At 38.6% G+C, this 20,239-nt stretch overlaps 2 protein-coding genes across 6 annotated transcripts in view; one reads left to right on the forward strand and one right to left on the reverse strand.

Moving 5' to 3' along the window:
- Positions 1–16,648, forward strand: part of Lsd-1 (lipid storage droplet-1) — a 31,873-nt gene extending 15,225 nt beyond the window's left edge. For 3 of the 5 annotated variants that reach the window (XM_074096576.1, XM_074096577.1, XM_074096573.1), the window contains exons 3-9: positions 882–1,079; positions 3,125–3,305; positions 7,830–8,011; positions 10,085–10,266; positions 13,201–13,267; positions 14,557–14,655; positions 15,721–16,648. In XM_074096576.1, the coding sequence (XP_073952677.1) occupies positions 882–1,079; positions 3,125–3,305; positions 7,830–8,011; positions 10,085–10,266; positions 13,201–13,267; positions 14,557–14,655; positions 15,721–15,828 (1,017 nt within the window). In that variant the 3' untranslated portion in view covers positions 15,829–16,648. The remainder of the gene's footprint in view (positions 1–881; positions 1,080–3,124; positions 3,306–7,829; positions 8,012–10,084; positions 10,267–13,200; positions 13,268–14,556; positions 14,656–15,720) is intronic. The other 2 variants (XM_074096575.1, XM_074096574.1) reach the window with 2 other exon arrangements.
- Positions 16,649–17,029: 381 nt separating this feature from the next.
- On the reverse strand, positions 17,030–18,507 carry LOC141434218 (uncharacterized). Its single transcript, XM_074096585.1, has 2 exons — positions 17,835–18,507; positions 17,030–17,632 (listed from the first exon to the last, which is right to left on the reverse strand). The coding sequence occupies exons 1-2, from the start codon at positions 18,097–18,099 to the stop codon at positions 17,277–17,279; spliced, it is 621 nt and encodes a 206-aa protein (XP_073952686.1). The 5' UTR covers positions 18,100–18,507; the 3' UTR covers positions 17,030–17,276.
- Positions 18,508–20,239: the final 1,732 nt, after the last annotated feature.

Below are 20,239 nucleotides of genomic sequence, written 5' to 3' on the forward strand. Positions count from 1 at the left end.
AGACTGTAATCACCTTTACGATAAGGGGTGTATTATTAAAGAAATATAGTAGATCCTCATTGACAATTGGGGTCATTTGTTGATTTGCCGCTAGTTTGATGCTATGCTAGTTAGACGGATGTTTGATTGAGGTTATTGTGAAGAACTTCATTCATTCATGGAAAAATCATCTGTACCTACAGTCGAGGGCATAAATATCTATACAGCGGTAGCGTCAAAATATGTGTATACATCGACCTTATGCTTAGTGACATAAAGGTGTATACTTAGATATTTTTGACGTCTTTGTAACGTAACTACATTATTTTATGCCCTTGACGGTAGGTAGTTTTAAGATCTTAAAAGCAGTCCAAGTTCCATACATATGGCTAATACCGCAGGTGGCTGATCTACGTATTCCATACAGATATTAGCCGTTAAGATTATGAGGCTCTGTGCTGTATCAAGATCTTTGAAAGACCCTGATTCTTTCAACTAAGTCCTTGAATCCAACGTGGGTACTAGGATATCTGATCATCATCATCATCATCATGTCAGCCGAAAGACGTCCACTGCTGGACAAAGGCCTCCCCCAAGGCTCTCCACTCAGACCGGTCTTGTGCTTTTCGCATCCACCGCGATCCCGCGATCTTAACCATATCTGATGTTTGCAAGAAATTCAAAAGCTTAAAATAGGTCTACTTGGATTGTTAGCGCAAGGGCCTGAGCGATTACCTTTGCTCGCAATCGCAGAATAAAATGCAATTTGTAAAAAAAATGTCACAGAAAGGAAGACCACAGCCTTACTTATAGTATCTCTCACATAATCACGCTAGGAAATACTTCAGCAACATTCATCCAAGCTCACTCTTGAACACAAATAAAGAATTATTTTTTTCCAGGAATCCAACCCCCTCTTCCGCTGGTACCTCTCACTGGGCGAGAAGTCCCTGGCCACAGGGGTGCAGCTGGCTCTGCCAGCGGTGATGCTCTTCGAGTCTCCCCTGCAACAGCTCGACCGGTTCCTCTGCGCTTCCCTGGACGTCGTCGAAAAGAGGGTTCCGTCCATCCATTTGCCGCCGCAAACTGTAAGTGATGTGGTACGGAATCTATCGAAAGTTTATTCTGTTGTATTTATGTATATTTTAATTTAATATTTATTTTATTCTGGTTAAACACGGTTTACAGTCGGTGTTGCCAGGTCTTTTTCGAATAAATACCGAACAGTGAGCAAAAAAAAACCGCTTCCAACGCAATGTCTTTTTTAACGGACTTCAAAAAAGGAGGAGGTTCTATGTTCCAATGTTTGTATTTTTTTTATGTATGTTCGTAGATTACTCAGTCAATTGTGGACCGATTTTCAAAATTATTTTTTTATTCGAAAGGGTACTCTTCTGAGGTGGTCCCATTGTCACCAAGTCAAGATCTGATGAAGGAATCCTAGTTAAATCGAGTTCGAACCTCAAATTTTATAGGCACACCTATGGCGATTTTGGCATTTTTAGCATTAAAATAAGCATTTACATTCAGAAAGTATAATTTGGTAAACTGGACCTGATGAAGAAGACCATAGATGACCAATGGAACTCGTCAAAGCTAAGTAATGCTCGCTCGTCTATAAACGATCATTATTGATATAATATACCTAGATTAGCGACTAAGAAGGAGCTTTAAGTTAATGATTCTTTCGAACTGATCTGATGCTGAAGCCGGAAGGTAGGCAACTGAACTCTGTTATAAAACAGCGTAACTAAGCCGTGTTTGGGCTTCATGGAATCGTTGTGAGATGTACTTTGGCTACAAATCACTAAAAAGTGAGAAATAAAGAAAATTTGTAACAAAAAAGTAAAACCGACTCCAAAGAAATAAAAAAATAACAAGAAATGGAACCGACTACAAAACCCTTGAAAATATTTTTCAAGCCTAGGTACCTACTAACTCGAAATCGGTGTCTCAGCACGACCCAGTAGAATGGATTGAAACCCATAGTACCTACCTATGTAGGTGAGGTAGACGACTATTGTTCCATTCCTGCTGGCTCGTGCTGAGGCACCGACTTCGAGCTAGTAGGTACCTAGTGCTAATTTATATATATTTCCTTCTGAATTTTTTCAAATTTTTCCTCCCAACAGTTTAGATTTTAGAGGGACGCTCGATTTCAATGAAAATTTGCACTTTAAAGTTGAATATTTCGCAAACAGAGCACTGAATAGAAAAATTGTCTTAGCAACCCCCCAATGGTTTTAATCCTCCTCCAATCGTTTTTAGACCTATCCAACGATACCCCACAGTAGGTATAGGGTTAGTCGAGAAAAAAAATCACCCCCACTTTACGTCTATGGGAGGTACCCTAAAAAAATTGATGTCACAACGTATCTAAAAACGTATTAATTTCAGCGCTATCTATTAGTTTAGCAGGGTACTCGAAGTCGTTGAAAAAAAGTTTGCACCTCTTTCCAAAGTAATTTCATGAGATTCAGGTGCAAACTAAATTCAATCGAGTGTATATAGTGGCTACCCCCCCCCCCCTTTTAGGGGTTACATTTTTATAGCCTATAACTTGGTCGGGGATTTTCTCGACAGTTTAGTAAGGTTTGCTACAAAATCCGTTCAGCCGTTCTCACGTGATGCGTGATCAAATAAACGACAAACAGATAAACAGTCAAAAATTCTAAAAACTGTTGAAGCGTGTTCTGTTATCGATTCTAATTAAGTATCCTCAGCCAACTTTTTTTCGGATATCTTCCTTGTACAGACTTTCGGCCCTCTTCAGCTTTATTATATGTATAAGATAAGAAGATAGATGTATAGATTTTTCCCTATTATTTAATCGTATGGCGTAAAACATTAAACAATTACACTAAAGAAAGAAACCACAAACTAGTTATAAATCCACATTCAGGGTCCCAAGCCACGACATTGTGTCAGATGTCAGATTGTACAGATTTCCCTATTGCTTACCCATAATACAAGCTTTGCTTACCTTGGGACTAGGTCAATTTGTGTTAGGCTGTGTTAGGTGTCCCGCGATATTTATTTATTTGAGCGGTCTCAAGTCCTGACAATTTGCCACGAGGCTATGAGCGCTGTTATTAGACTAGCATATACCATATACCCAACACCTTGACGTGCCCCATGCCCCCAGATGTACTCGGAGACGCGGCAGTACGTGCTGCGCCGCGCGGACTCTGTCAAGCAGCTGGGCACCGCCGTCCTGGACTCCAGGGTGACGTGCGCCACAGCCACTGCCTTGGACCGCGCGCTCACCACGGCCGACAAATACGTCGACAAGTATCTACCGCCCGACCAGCAGGATGCCGCTGACGGTCAGTATAAGGCAGTTGTCTCACCGCCGGCGAGGAAACGATTGGCTATCGACTATTTTCTCGCTCAAGAAACGAACAAAAGATATAAGATCCTGTGTGAGTATAAGAGACATATATATTAATAGTTGATCGCTGGCGGTTCACACTGCCGGCGAGAACTCGCTCTTACATCTTTTGTCGCAGCGACAAGAGCTATAAAACTCGCTGAGCTATAAAACTAGCTCAGCGATACTCGCTCAGCGCTGTTAGCTTGGCGGCCGCCCGGCTCGAAGTGGAGCGAGTAATCGCCCGTCGTGCTCGAACACTCGCTTTTCACTGCTCGCCCACTCGTTTCTAGTTACTCGCTCTGCTCGCTTCTCGCTCATCGTCGGCGGTGGGACAAGTGCCTAACGCCACAGATTTACTGTTGAGACATCTTTAAATTATTCTTTAGGCTATGGACTATGGAAAGGGCTGGGTAAGGCTCTGAAGCGTTTCTAGTATGTCACGAATTACGATACGAAAATAAAATAGTAATTAAAAAAAGTTTTTATTAAGAAAATACAAAATATCCATAGGACTAAAACTACTATTAAATTAAAATAACTAAAACTTTAATTAAAAAATAATATGTCCGTCAAATAAAAATTTAAATAACCACAATCAGGAGTGGTGTGGTGTGTGGTCGCAGAGATACAATAAAAAAAACTTAAACTTTAAACTGTTTATTTCAATAAAAATTGCATAATTAACTTGATTAACCTTAGCTTCTAATCTTAAATTAAAAAGATTTTTTGAGTTAAGGAGTCTCTAAAATTTGTTTGTACAATGTGATCATAATATAATCATTCTCATATTGCTATAGGTACTCAATTTATCTTGACATTCGGAACTTCACGGTGAAATTTGCACACGCTTTTAAACGAAGCAACGAAACTATTAAAAACTGTGTTAATAATAGGTTTTTGATTTAGGGACTATATATCTTCAGAGTTTTGAACACACAGGAATGGCGTTTAAAACGCTACAATGCCTCGCCCGGTGTTAGAGATTTCTCTACGGGATCGAATCAGAAATGTGGATTGGAGATATGTAAAAAAGAACGAGAGTTACTGACATAGCCAAGCGAATTAGCTCATTGAAGTGGCATGGCAGTAGGCAGGTCAAAAGTATAGCACGGAGAACAGATGGCCGCAAGGACCACTTAAATAATTTCTCTAAAACATTGTTTCCAACAAATGAACGGAAACTGCTAATTTTTTTATCTAAGTATGTAAGTAGTTCCGAGTTTCGTAAAACTCGCGCGCCCAGGCCCCTGTTCTCCACTGGGCACACTGGGCTCGTGCTCAGGGCCCCGCGATGCAATGGGGCCCCCTATAGTCCCTACTCTATTACCAAACGATAACTGATAGCTCTCTCGCCTGAAAATCAGGCTTACCGAATGCAGCAGTTTTGTCCAGGGCCTCTAATAGGTAAAAGACGGCCCTGCGCGCGCCTGCCCTCAGCATTGAGTGCGCAAACCGAGCACGATCAGGGCCACGATCCGCTCCCGCCTCCCCGCAAAAGCCAGGCAGTTTTTCTTCGCAACATTCGTTTCGTAACTAGCAGACGTTTACTTAGTGATTTAAATGAAGCAATCTGTGATTCATTCTCTATCGCACAAGTTTATATGATAAAATACCTAGTCCTACTTTTATTACCTACTTAAGGACTCTGGTCAATTTAGATCGACTAATTAACGATGATTAATAGGTCGTCAACCAACACTTATTAATCAAACATTTTGTTTATCTTGTAATGTGTCTGATTGAACAATTAGTGTTCCACTGATAGCCCATCCAGACCCGGACACTCATAAAACCAAAGCCAATGACCGCTCCTTAATGATCTTTGCAACATTATTATAAAGTTCACAGTGGCTGCATACAGTTAAGCCGAGTTTAGACTTGTAAGAAAAATCTTGCAAGTTGCATTACATTGCAAGGCCGTAAAGCCAACGAGTTTGTAGTGGTCAATCGAGCACCGCAATGTAATGTCTTTTTACGAGTAGTCCACTGGTTACAAATTGTTCTAAGTGCCTACCTATATATCCCTCTTTCTCCTGTTTTGAAAAAGGCTAATGTCAAATTGACAGATAGTCAGATGAAGACAAAAAAATGAACAAGTAGGTATCCTAAATAAAGCGGCAGAACTTTAAAACAGAAGTCAGTCAACGACCATGTAAACCTTAAAAATATATAGGTACCTACCTAAATATTGACAATACCACACAATACTGAGTTTTTCTAACATTGTATTAAAAGCTGTAGGCTTTTTGTCGCCGAAGGTGTTCCGATAAGGGCCAATCAGATGGGAGCCAGACAGGCCAGGGTTCGACAAGTTATCATTTCTTAAAATTGCTGTTAATTAATGAATAATTTTAGATGCTGATTTATGAGCGTCTCGCAGTGATTTATCGAGCGGCGGTTACATGAAACTTAATTACAATTAGAATTAACTACTTGAGTAAATGAATCAATTAGAACCATTTAAGATTTCAAAAAGTAAGCCTAACTTAGTTAAAGAAATACTTCCTTTGTTCCTCGTATATATTGCCTAAATTAAAGAGTCGAGTTAGAATGCCGCAGAATTGACTCCACGGACGAAATTAGTTTAGAAAATCACAGATACATACCGAGCCATGTAATTGAAAATATTTAGGAAAACCTCAACAATTTAAAACACGTCGGCCATTTCATATAATAATTTTGATTAATCCCCGACGCAAAAAGATCGTTGTAAGTCCTGTATATATCCGTGTCTTTGTCTGTGGCGTCGTTAGCTCCTAAACAGATAAACCAATTTTGATGTTTATTGTCGTCTACATAGGTCTACATTATAATAACAGTGCTTATCGAATAACTTAAAGGTTCTTTGATGGCGTAGCAATCAAATTTGACTGCACACTGTAAAGTGAAATTACTTAAAACTATTAATCTTTGAACTCATTTAGCCTGCGTTTCGACTAGAGATATGCAAGGATGTGTTAAGAGGAACGTGTTATTCATTAAGCAATAGAAACGCTTCATTTACCTCGCCTCGCTCCGCTCAGCTGTTTCCATAGAGCGGTGCGGAGCGAGGATAAATAAATAAAGTGTTTCTATTGGTTCATGAAAACACATCCATCGCAGCATCGCAGCATATGTATATGTCAAATTTATCTGTTGTGTTGTGTTGTGAGGTTCTCTATTCATCATCATCATCATCCCAGCCTATATACGTCCCACTGCAGGGCACAGGCCTCCTCTCGGAATGAGAGGGCTTGGGCAGTAGTTCCCACGCGGGCCCAGTGCGGATTGGGAACTTCACACACACCGTTGAATTGCTTCGCAGGTTTGTTGTGCAGGTTTCCTCACGATGTTTTCCTTCACCGTAAAGCTCGTGGTAAATTTCAAATGTAATTCCGCACATGAATTTCGAAAAACTCAGAAGTGCAAGCCGGGGTTTGAAACCCACGATCCTCTGCTTGAGAGGCCATACCTAGGTCAAACCACTCGGCCAGCACGGCTCTCTATTGGATGGCATAAAATTATTTGTAATATTCATGTTACGCATAATTGCTTTTAGCCGAATTAGCGATGTGCATACTCATCCATCACTACGCATATTTTTTTACGCATAAAATTAAAAAGTATAAATACAGAAAGCATCATCTTCATGAAGACTAACGTCAAATAGCTAAATACAGAAAGACATAATAATAAATTTGCATCATTACATAGTGCATAACCACAAACACGAGCCTGATTCAGTACGAGAAAAGGTTAGTTTTGTATTAACATATTAAGAACTAAGGCGAAGTCGACGGCGGTCCGCGAAGCTACTGCCCAAGCCCTCTCATTCTCAGATAAATGTGAACGCAACCATGTATGAAACAACACGACGGATCATTGTGAATGCGGCCTTTACCTACCAACCTGTGCTTTTTATACCTACCTGATGATCGAGCTGGCAACAGTGGCAACGTTGCATTTTGTTTAGTTTTTCTCGATTATTCTATAAAAATTGAATGAAAATTAAAAATGTGGTCTGTTAGAACTCATACTCTATACTCATACATATAAGTTAATGCGTCTTCTCCAATAATTATTCGTGATAGACTTTTATTTTCTTTAAAAATACAGCGTGTATTTTTGATACTACCTCAAACTTTAAGGGCAGTTAGTGAAGGCCCTAATAATCACATTTTATTATGTACACTTATTATTTTCCTTGCAAAATTAATTAGCACGCAATGTACACTACGCGATCCTACTTTGTTTTTATTCAAAACGTCGCACTTGTTGACGTGACAGCTGTCACAGAACGCTTCTCTCTCGTATCAAATTATTGTACGCATTACATTGCTGCTCGAAAATATATCAAAAATTAATTACGCTCTGATAGTTAACTCTAAATTTACAATTTGTTTCGATACCGGTACACAGCACTTAAATCCTCGTATGGTTAGAGTTTGAGGTAGTATCAAAAATACACGCTGTAGTCAAAAACAGATTGTGACCCCAGTGACAATCATAGTGACGGATGACACGGCGTCGGGCGAGACGGGGCGCGCGCGCGCCGCTCACGCCGTGCAGCACGGCGCGCGCCTGCGCAGGAAGCTGCAGCGGCGGCTCACGCGGCAGGCGCTCGCCGAAGCCAAGGCGATCAAGGAACAGATACACGTACTGGTGTACGTCGCTGAGCTGGTCAGTATTCAGCATTTTACAAGCTTTTATTTAGTACCTGTCCCGTTGTCTGTCTGTAATCAAATCCTGCAAGTCAAATTTGACCAACTTCCAGTAGTCAGATTGACTTGAAATTTGTTATACTTATGTAAATCGCGTGACATTACGACGACCGGATGGCCAAGTGGTTAGAGAACCTGACTACGAAGCTTGAGGTCCCGGGTTCGAATCCCGGCCGGGGCAGATATTTGTATGAATACGAGTAATACGAATGTTTGTTCTCGGGTCTTGGATGTTTAATATGTATTTAAGTATGTATTATCTATCCCCCCCGTGCTGCATACGAGCAAAAAATTAAATCATAGATTTTCCTCGTCAAACTGAACAAAATTAAGTAGTTCAGCGACGTTTAAAAATAATGGAGTCTTTGAATTTTAATTTTTTCATACAAATTAAATACTGTGCTATCAATGTACGCCATCCTAGAACACAACTGACGTCGCCTGTCACGCTACAAACATCAAGCATTTTGCGTTACATTGCTTCTTCGAATAAACTTAAAAGTGTAATATTTTTTTTAAAACTAATTATTTTTAAATGTCGCTGAACTAATCTGTTCAGTTTGACGAGTATGATCTATGTTTAAATTATTTGCTCATATTACAGGCCACACCCGGTAGGTATTTTAAGTATGTTTATCCATTGCCTAGTGTCCATAGTACAAGCTTTGCTTAGTTTGGTACTAGGTCAATTGGTGTCAAGTGTCCCATGAAATGATATGATATATGATTACAATAATCTAGTAGTGATATCCTGGTAGTCCAGCCAGGATCATCTCCGCAGGACGGAACTCTTTATCGTTTAATAGCATCGACTTGAAATTTGGTATGCAAATGTAGTTTGAGTGACAATGCAAGTCAGTCAACAAAAAGTACAGCCAGCAAAAAGCTTGTATTAAAAATTAAATTTTTATGGTTAGGTTATTAACCTTTCGAATTATCATCATCATCATCCCAGCCTCTGATAAACACAGAGCCCGGTTTTTTTTTATTCGACTGGATGGCAAACGAGCAAGTGGGTCTCCTGATTTTCACGGCATTTTTGATCTCTCATAGTGACTTCTCACTTATCAACGAAGTAAAATAATAAATTAATTTGTTTTGAATTTTTTAATCATAGCCAACAAGACAGCCGGTGAAATTACTCTCTCCATCTTAAGCCTCTAGGTTGGCAACGCATCTGCAATACCCCTGGTGTTGCAGATGTTTATGGGCGGTGGTGATCTCTTACCATCAGGAGACCCACTTGCTCGTTTGCCATCCAGTCGAATAAAAAAAATCACCTTAGGTAGGTACCTCTACTCTCTACTTACTACACGGCTAGTCTAGCTGACTCCTTTACCCGTGCATCTATACTTTACTCTACTTCATATTAAGTACAGGACGATCAAAATAATATTATTTATCGCGGGCCATATGATGTGTGTGTAAAGACTAAAAAATAATGTAGGGATTAAAAGACTAACAGTGTTCCTCTTGTCCCGGGGGAAAGGCATGTTATATATTAAGATGTGGGTAGATCTGCAGAGTACCCTCAGTCTTGAACTGAACCCAAGTGAGTACTGAACATTACAGGTACTATTAAGTTGACGACCGGATGGCTGAGTGGTTAGAGAACCTGACTACGAAGCTTAAGGTCCCGGGTTCGAATCCCGGCCGGGGCAGATATTTGTATGAATAATACGAATGTTTGTTCTCGGGTCTTGGATGTTTAATATGTATTTAAGTATGTATTTATCTATATAAGTATGTTTATCCGTTGCCTAGTGTCCATAGTACAAGCTTTGCTTAGTTTGGGACTAGGTCAATTGGTGTCAAGTGTCCCATGATATTTATTTATTTATTTATTTTATTTATTAAGTAATTACGAAGTTACGTCGGCGGGCCGGTTTAATTCCTTGGCAGGCCGGAGTTGGCTTGCGGGCCGTACTATGCCCATCACTGGCCTAAATAGTGTCCCACAACTGGGTAAAAGCCTCCCTCTTGACCTCAAAAACCCCTGTTCTAACACTTAACACACTTTCGAATGGTGCAGGTGGCCACCGACCCAGTCCTAGCTTGGAAGAAGGCGAAGGAGCTGTACGCGTCCCTGAGCCAGCCGGAGCCGGAGAACCAGGCGCGCCCGGAGACCCTCGAGGAGCTCGTCGTGCTGCTGGCCCGGGAGACCGCCCGCAAGGTCGTCCACCTGGTCAACTATACCCACACGGACCTGCCCAGGTGAGAATTTTTTTCTGTCCTTTATACTCGTATATAATAAGTAGCCTTTGTAGCTTTTTGTAGTACTGTATAATGGTTTTCCCTTGTATTTTATCGGTAAAGTTCGTATGTAAATAGATAGATATTTTTATTTAATCCTTAGTGAAAAATTAAATTACATTGCATCATTCCATATAATAGGTAAGTACATATATTATCTATCTATATATATAAAAGAAAGTCGTGTTAGTTACACCACTTATAACTCAAGAACGGCAGAACATATTTGGCTGAAAATTGGTAGGGAGGTAGCTTAGAGCCAGGAGACGGACATAGGATACTTTTTATCCCGATATTCCCACGGGATAGGGATCAAATCTCAAAATAACAACCGCTGGGCTTAGAGCCGTGAAATTTGGTATGTGGGTAGCTGGTCGTCTGGAATAACACATAGGTTACTTTTTATCCCGATATTCCCACGGGATACCTAGGGATAAAATCTCGAAATAACAATCTCGGGGCTTAGAGCCATGAAATTTGGTATGTAGGTAGCTGGACCTCTGGAATAACACATAGGTTACTTTTTATCCCGATATTCCCACGGGATACCTAGGGATAAAATCTCGAAATAACAATCTCGGGGCTTAGAGCCATGAAATTTGGTATGTAGCCATATCTTAATATTATTATGAAAATATAGATATACAGATAGTGTTTAGCGAAGAGAAAATTTAAATCGGTTGAAAATAGGATTTATAGTGATTTTTTGAAAAATCTATATACATGTCTCTTTTTCAAACGCTTTTCTCTATGCAGCAAGTATGACGGTACTGGCGTGTGACGTCACATGCCAGTATGTCTTTCTCTGTCTAATCTTGAATTTCAAACCTTTATAACTTTGTTATTTGAAAAGGTAGCTTAAAAATTGTTTTTCTATTCTATAACAGGCATTGTGTAGTTTTAATATATAAAACATATACAAAATAGTCAAATACCGTATTGTTCACATTCACAACACAACCTCAATGAAAACCACAATATAAATTTTGGAAATAATAATTTATAATAATGGTGTCCTAACCTGACTTTGTTTTATTTAATCCTTATTATTCTAATAAACTTTAACGTAATGTTTATTTATACTCATTCAGTTACGTTAGTAAAATCCTACATTGTTTAGCTAAAAGTTAACACGACATTCATTGTTTGCCTGTTAAGTACCTAGGCGGTACGAAGTTCGCCGGGACAGCTAGTATCAAATATAAGGAATTCACAAAAAGGTCGTCAAAAATACAAATAAAAAACATCAATTTTACAAAACTACGAAAATAATAATATGTCATTGTGTAAAATCATGACATAAGAAAAAAATATGAAATACATATGTACATATTCCATAAGTACCTACCGTATATTTATCATGCTCTCTCAATATTAGCTTCAGTATCCATCGTACAGCTGTTAAGAGATTTGACACTTAATAATAAAGTTCCATGTTGATGGATATGAAAACATGACTCATTTAGTATAATAATTTATTTACACTTTGGGTACCATCGTATTCGAATTTTCCCGATGGAAATCCATTATTCATTATCATTATATCTGTAAGTATCTAGACTCGCCTAGCCTAGCTAGTGTCTAATCGTTTGACCAATATATGGCCTTCCTTCAAGTAGAGGGTCGTAGGTTCAAGCCTGGGCAACCTCTGAGTTTTTCTGAATTTTATTTATGTCTCATAAGAATCCAACGCTCCGCTTTCGACTGGGAGGCCACTACTCAACAAGAACTCGCTTTTTCTCATGCTGTCATGAAACCATAACGAAACTGCAATCTGTGGCAAAATTGTTACTTAGCTATGGTTACATTTAGCTGAATGAAAGTTTCGAAGTTCATTCTCGTTTTTCGAACGCGTGTAAGATAAAAACATAGAAGGAAAAATATTTACTACAGGCCACAAGAGAGATATCTTCGACAGTTTGGAATGTATTTATGCATGAATGAGTAAATAATCTTAACGACATTGTACTTTAACCTCGCTTATAAGATAAGTACTGAAATTTCTATAATTTCGTGCAAGTTATAAGTAGGTACCGTTCATATCAAATATTATAACGTTACATTACGTGAAATGAGAGCCATTTTAGAACAGATGCAGTATTTAATAATAATAATAAATATCATGGGACACTTGACACCAATCGACCTAATCCCAAACTAATCAAAGCTTGTATGTACTATATGGATACTACGCAACGGACAAACATACTTATATGGAGTAATACATACTTAAACGCAGGTACTTACATATTAAACATCAAAGACCCGAGAGCTAACATTTGTATTATCTATACAAATATTCTGCCCCGGCCGGAAATCGAACCCGGGACCTCAAGCTTCGTAGTCAGATTCACTAACATTGCCTGCCCGTGACTCCGTTTGCGAAGAATTCGTGAATCGCGTATCGCTGTCCCTCAGGAATTATTCAATTTTTTCAAGCTAAAAGTTCAACTATCTCCATACATTTAGCGGTTTACGCGGGATGTGATAACAGACAGAAAAAAATACATTCGCATTTATAATATTAGTTAAGATTTGTATAGGTTTAACAAAACTTATAAACTTTTACAATAAATGTCTTGCTTTCTTTCATTTTAATACTTGCATGACATTCTCAAACACACCGACAGAATATTTATACAAATATCATCCAAGTCGCTACCTACTATTTTTGGTTTTTGTGATTGTATGATTTCGATCTTGCTGATCCGCAACCCGCCACTTCTGTATTGTATATTCTGTGCTTCTGACTAAATAATCATCCTATTCTTTGTAACTGTTTTATTATCACTTCAACTCTCGTGGCAATCGTAGTACCTAATCTAAACAGACCGTCAAATTAAAATATTCCAAATTATGATATGGTGTGTATTTACAACAGATACCTTTTTTCAGGAACGTAAACCAAGGTCTTTCGCTTGTGTCCAAACACCTGTCGACAGCAGCTGACGCCATACTTAAGGTAGGTAAAATAAACTCATGGATATACGTAAGAGCAATATCCATGTTATGCTTCTCGTCGGCGAATATCACAGCAAGTACACCTAAGTCTAGCGATTAGAGTTAATTTCTGCGTGACAGTCGTGCACGCCAATCAAGCCCTAAGTATACTACGAAGTGCAAAATTCGAACCTCGTATCTTACCGTCCCGATTATACTTATATAATTTAATACGAGAGTGAGAGGAACGGTACGATACCAACTTCGATTTTCGAATTTCGTAGCAGCCCCCCAGCGGTTATGTTTGCCTTCCTCGCCCGCCCCGCTCGTCGCTCAGTGCTGCAGGGCTACTCCGAAACTCGAAACTCGAAGTTCGTGTCGTGCGGTCCCTCTGACACTTATACTATTTAATACGAGAGCGAGAGGGACCGCACGACACGAACTTCGAGTTTCGAGTTTCGGAGTAGCCCTGCTGTTTTTTACTGTCACCGATAGACTTTCGTATCACGGGCTACGTTTCTAACTAACTTACTGTGTTGGTGGTGGTGGGGACTGCGCAGACGCCCGTTGTTTTGAGCGGGCAACTATTCCTGCATGAGCACGCCCAACTCTCCTTGACTCTGCAACTGAGCATCGTCAACGCTCCCAAAAGTCTAGACAGCACGGAATAGTTTCCTTAACTAAGGCTTAGGTAGGCCTTTAGATTATGCTCTATCAAATAACTTAAACTTAGAAGAGTTGAAAATCAACATTGGCATTTCAAAGTTCAATACACCTATCTCAAAAACGGATTAACCGATTTTTATCAAACATAGCTAAAATAATTATAACCTAACCAGCAAAAACTTGGAAAACCCCAGACTTTGTCACTTCAAAGTTCAATATCTCAAAAACGGCTGAACCGATTTTGATGAAGCATGTCTAAGAACCATCGCTAGAAAACTTGCTTTCAAATAAAAAGCGCATTCAAATCGGTCCACCCGTTTAGGAGCTACGGTTTATAACCCCCTCTTTTTTGCGTGTCGAGGGTTAAAAATCACTCAGTTTCACTTTAAAAAACGCAAAGAAATCTGTTAATCCATTTGAGAGCAACGATACCGCAGCAGGCGCGGCGCTGCGTAGGTACTCCGCGATAAAGGTACGATTCTACAGGTATCAAAACCCACCGCGACCTCCCGCCTGTCCTATCATTGGCGTCGACCTTATAACCACGTCGCCTCTCTTTTTGCAAGGGGGTTTAAAAATGGCGGAAGCCAATTTCCTTTCCGAGCAGTGCGTATTATTTACTTAATTGTTTGTTTATTCGTGCAGGCGTTGCCCGTGGACTCTGCGATCGCGGAGGTGCGTGGCTGGCGTAATAAGCTGGAGAGTCTCCTGCAGCAGCTCCAGGCCAGCTCCAAGGTCTACCTGGTAAGGCTTTTGAATAGTAAAGTTTATCAACGGTCCCTGCATTTCTTGCCGAGGTAAACCAAATTTGATAACTCCCCCTACCGCACCGATCTTGTACCATTCTTATGTTAGATTCTTTACAGTCCATTTTTTTAGGGTTCCACGCTTAAAACGGAAAAACGGAACCCTTAGGGCCACTACCACTAGTTTACAGTGACTACTCGATAGCGACGGCGTAAATTATTTGTAGAGGCGCTGTACAATTCTCCATACACATAATTTACTTACGCCGTTCGCTATCGAATACGGTCACTGTAAATTCATGGTAGTGGTACTGTACTTATCTACCCGTACCCGCAGCACAATATACGTAACAAGTTATGTGTACGTAAGTATTGTGCCTAGTTATGTGTACCTATTGTGCCCACAGACAGACGTGGTGCGCCCGCGCCAGCTAAGTAGCGTTGGCCCTTATAATTCGTTGAAAATTGGTACACAATATTAAGTAACATGTAAGTCAGTTATTCAAAGGCGTGCGTGTAATGTAAATAAATGAAATTTAAACAGCGGACCCGTTTTTGGTTGATATTTTTTTTTAAAAGCAAAATATATCGTATAACATTCCAAAAGACCAATCATAACATTTATTATATCAAATGAAAGGGCTGATAGAATCACTAAAATATTGTTTTTATAATTTTCATCATTGAGATATTCTTCCCTATCTTCCTGTCATTTTAGGGGTTAGGCAGTCGTTAGGGTAGGGCTTGGTGGGGCGACCGCCCAGGGCGCCAGACTTAAAGGGGGGCTGCTGGCGCTCCCTTTTATCATTGAGCTACTAGAGTTGTTACTAGAACTTTCCAAAAATTCCAAAAGTTGGGGCCCCATGGAAATCTTGCCCAGGGCGCTGGAAGTGCCAAAACCGGCACAGGGGTTTAGGTATACCTTTCGTCACCATTCCCTATACCTAAAAGTCGCGGGTGAGAATAGTAATTGTCTTTAGTTCATTCATATGGACCACCGCAAAGTAATGCCTGGTTCAATAAGCCTTAAATATTATGCTCTCATGTTTTATTTAACTCACAGGATCACCTAGCAATCTTCTTAGCTGGCAACGAAGAGAGAGAAAAAATCGCTCCACGCTCCGCCTTCGAACAACGAGAAGACCTCGCGGCCATCAACGGTGTTAACTAGAAATACTCTGCTAAATTTATTTAATTATCATGATAATCATCCGGACCGGAAGTAACAGCGGGATAAGCCCATAAAGAATGTCGGAAAGAACGGTCACTGATTTAAAACCAGTGCCGAGTTACTCGAAGCATATTAGTCGAATAATATTAGGTACCTGCTAATGCCGCCCCGCTGTTATTTTTTTGTTTCATTTTTCATTCAATTTACGAGAAAAACGCCAATATTATTAGACTTGTAAATTTTGAGAAACGCTCCTGGGGTGTTTGATTAGAGTCCTGTCCTCAATGTGACAAGCAACAGGTAACAATAAAGTGTGGATGTTCATTTTGTTATTTGTATGAATGTGCATACCGTAATTGTCGTCTTTCACGTTTAAGCTGGCCTAGTTAAGTAGTTATACGCAGTAATATGTATCTAAAGGTCGATGTATGATGATTTATGCTGTAATCATTCCTTGGTCATTTTTGAATGTTATTTTTTTATTCGAATGACAACATAATCAAAACATCAAGTGCAAATCCTTACTTTTTAAGTGAAATTAGATTTTAAAATATACCTACAAATTAAATTAATAAAATTATCTTTATATTATCTTAATATTGTTAAAAAATATAATTCTTTTAGGATGATAGGTTTTATATTTAATTAACTTATAATGAATTATTAACTATGACACAAATTAAGTAAATATATTGAAAATAATATTGAATTCTATTGTCTGTATTGTTTTTGTGTTAAATAGACAATATTTTTTCTGTTTATATACACTTTAGGATATAAACAACATTTAATTAATATAAATAAATTTTTCTGAAATAAATTTTGTTTCATTCAACTCGAAAAATAAGATTATGAGATCTGTCATATCTTGGTAACCAAAGATGAATTGGTACATACTTCATTTCATTTCAGAGCGTCCATATTAGGATGTCGTCTTAGCTGCGGCGGGCCAATCAACTATTTTACCGACACTTTGGGCGTCTCCTGCTTTCCAAAATTCTCTGGCGTTACCAAAAAATCGTACTTTCAACAAGATATTTCACGGTTCAACCTATTAAACTTACGTAGGATGGCATGTATTCATGTACACCATCAATTAAATTACAGAAAAAACATGTATACTTACAAAAATCTGCAATTGTTTGAAAAATGTCGCGGACAGATTAGTGTCTGTAAAAAAGTAGATTGGCCCGCGTCTTTCATTAAATACTCAAAGTTCATGCATCTTGGCTACAAGTATTTATAACAAATAATGAGAACATTATCTATGGGTGTATATTTTTGAACTAATAAACTAACTTTCGAATGTATACATCTCTTTATCCTTGACTATGCTACGGCCTCGCAAAGATTTACAGTTCACAAAGGTTGGCCACCATTGTGCCTACCACAGTCAATAGGGCATATTTCCAGGCACTAACACTCAAGGCAAATGCCACTACTTTAATTCACTTATTTTTGCAGTATACCGCTATGAAATCATAGCTGTTTCTGACCTCTTCAAATTTATACAACTTCCAATCGTCACCAACATCTCCGAATGGTTTAGGATCTGTGTGCACTCCTTTGCCATCTCCTGGTCCAATAATTATCAAAACATTTCCTGAAAAATATTTTAAATACTCTTCAAATGCTGGTCTATTGTTAAAGTAACAAAATAGTAATGCTGTCGTAGTATTATTCAGTAGGTCTATGGTGTCCTTTTCTAATGTAGGAGGAGTGAAAAGGAGAGGTATAAAAGTTGGCGGCGCGTATTTGCAGTGCCACCATGCTCCGTCTACTTCTAGTCCCGTTACTGGTAAATCTGGAAAAAATATTTTAAAAAATGTAGGGTTACTGGACAAATAAACAAAAGGGAAAAGAAAGGGTCCACTTCTAACAATTATTTATCTTTTGAAAAATTGACATAGGTACTTATTCTGCTTTTTTACCAACGGCACGTTATTATTTGGAGTATAAAAAGTCGCCGTAATTGCTGCGCGATTTATTGTTAAGTCAAAACTTACCCGTAGCTTGGATAATCATCCACTCCAGCAACCCACTGCCACAACCAACACTGAACACCCGATCACACCCCAAACTCCTCACACAGTCCCCTAGGAACCTGAAGTTCTCCTCACTAGGGAACACCCAAAGCACCCTATTCCTCCCTGGATGGTCATGACACGTCTTCACGATCCCCCTCCAGTCACCCCCCTGGTATAAAGTTACTATGTGGTTCACGATGTTATCTTCCATGGTCGAAGTTAGCATTGATAGTGAACTGAACATGAATATTGCTTCATATTATTGCGTAAGGCTAATGATCTATTCGCTGCTGAGAAGTACTTGGGTAATTGATATTTCTATTAATATTTTTTTACTAGCTTTTGCCCGCGATTTTGCCTGCCAAGAATTGGCTTATCGCTTTCCTGCGGGAGCAGTTTTTCGGGTTAAATACTATCCTCTACCCCAGGATATCAAACTATCTCCATACCAAATTACATTTAATTCGGTTCAGCAGTTTAAGCGTGAAGGGGTATGTAACAGACAGACAGACACAGTCACTTTCGCATTTATAATATTCTTCGTATCAATGACAGTCTATGGGCTTATGCCAATGTTAGTAGATGCCAGTGGCGTGACGGCGTAACAACTCGATTCCCACCGCGTTGTATATTTGAAGTGACGTCAGATGTTGATAATTACTCGTACAAGCATGCTGATCAGTGATCACACACCTAAGTGGATGACGGCAGTCGAACTATTCCAAGTCTTAGTTGAACTTCACTGTGCATTCACTACCGAAGAAAATTACACAAAAACAAAAAATCTATATATCCTGTTCCACCACTTATTTCACAGATGAACGTAATGCTGTCTCTATTTATTCTGACAAAACAGACAGAGACAGTACCTATCGCAGATACCTAATCTGTCTCATATCAAAATAAAATTTATCAATGAGTGGTAAAACAGGCCCTATTAATCTAAACAGAAAAAAAAATAAGAATTAAGTAAGGTAATAAAGTGTGTATTTCAGTATGTCTAACCTACAAACGTCCGTCGTAAAATCGATTTAATATATTATTATTCTCCTTCGAATCCCTCCCTGTGCCAGCCCAATGGTATCAGTAATAAAAATTGGCGGCTGCCCAAAAATATGATGCGGAAGAAATTAAATATAGCTGAAACGAACTGTAGCCATGTGAGATATTACAATAGCAATTTCGGCAGAGAGAGGGATGGGCATATATTATACGTAATGAGTGGGACAAGGATGCACACAAGGTGTGTTAAATCAATCATTCTGTCGATAGGTAATTGACAGCTCAAATGCTTGAATAACTGATTGAAATAATTAGTGCCGTTATGAGACAAAAGGAGCGGTTCCCAATACATACAGTTTGAAAATAATGATGAACAAAATTATTAAATAGTAATTTGATATTAATATGTACAGTTAGTAAGTCATAAATATTTATACATCTTTATGTCGCTTCACTAACCATAAAGTCGATGTAAACCTACATATACATACATATCTTTTATGTTACTTTTATTAATTATAGTTTATCCTTATTCTGTAATTATAAGTGTAAATATTTGTTTTGCCAACCTGTTACTCTTTAGGACTAAGACCTGTAATGTAACTTGTTGTATTTTTGATCTTTAATGATAAATAAATATATTTGACGCAATGTATAGAATAGACATTTATGCATGAACTATTATAATTTTCGGTAAAGCTATTAACCTGTCCTCTCCCAGAGGGCACAAATTTGTGCCCAAATTCCTTTGATCCTGTTATCCTGGGAGATGACAGATTAACTAGACGAACTTTTGTGATTGTGCATTCTACCGATTGGAACATTTTGGGTGAATGACATTAGATACAAAACCATTATATGTATTTTGTCCATTATTATTTACGAATTTAAGGATTCAATCTATAGTGTGATTGTGTTTCAGGATTAAGACAAAAAAACTTAGTTAAAGTTATTTATTTGTATCCAAATGATGCGTACATTTCATAAACAATATCATAAACTTAAATTAATGATATACAAAAACATAAGTAACATAATGTAGATTAATAATTATTATATATAATCATTCCATTTAAAGTATTGAATAAAAAACAGTAGTTATTTTATAGTGGTTATGGAGAAAAAAAGGAAACATTTTAAACATATTGTAATAATGATCGCAAGTAGAGTTGAGGCTCTTGTACTTTATTATGAAATTGGGCTCTGATCGAGATGAGTCCTTAGTTCTGTGGTTTTGAAAATTGTTTCAGGAAGGTATTCATAGTTCAACAGTTATTCTTACCTATTGACTTGTACTTTACAAACTCGTTACGTTAGGGATACTGGACACAGCTGGTTTTTACAGCAAAACATATACTTTCAAGTGAGATGGCCAATTTCTC

Source organism: Choristoneura fumiferana, chromosome 13 (assembly GCF_025370935.1).
Source record: "Choristoneura fumiferana chromosome 13, NRCan_CFum_1, whole genome shotgun sequence".
NCBI lineage: Eukaryota > Metazoa > Arthropoda > Insecta > Lepidoptera > Tortricidae > Choristoneura > Choristoneura fumiferana.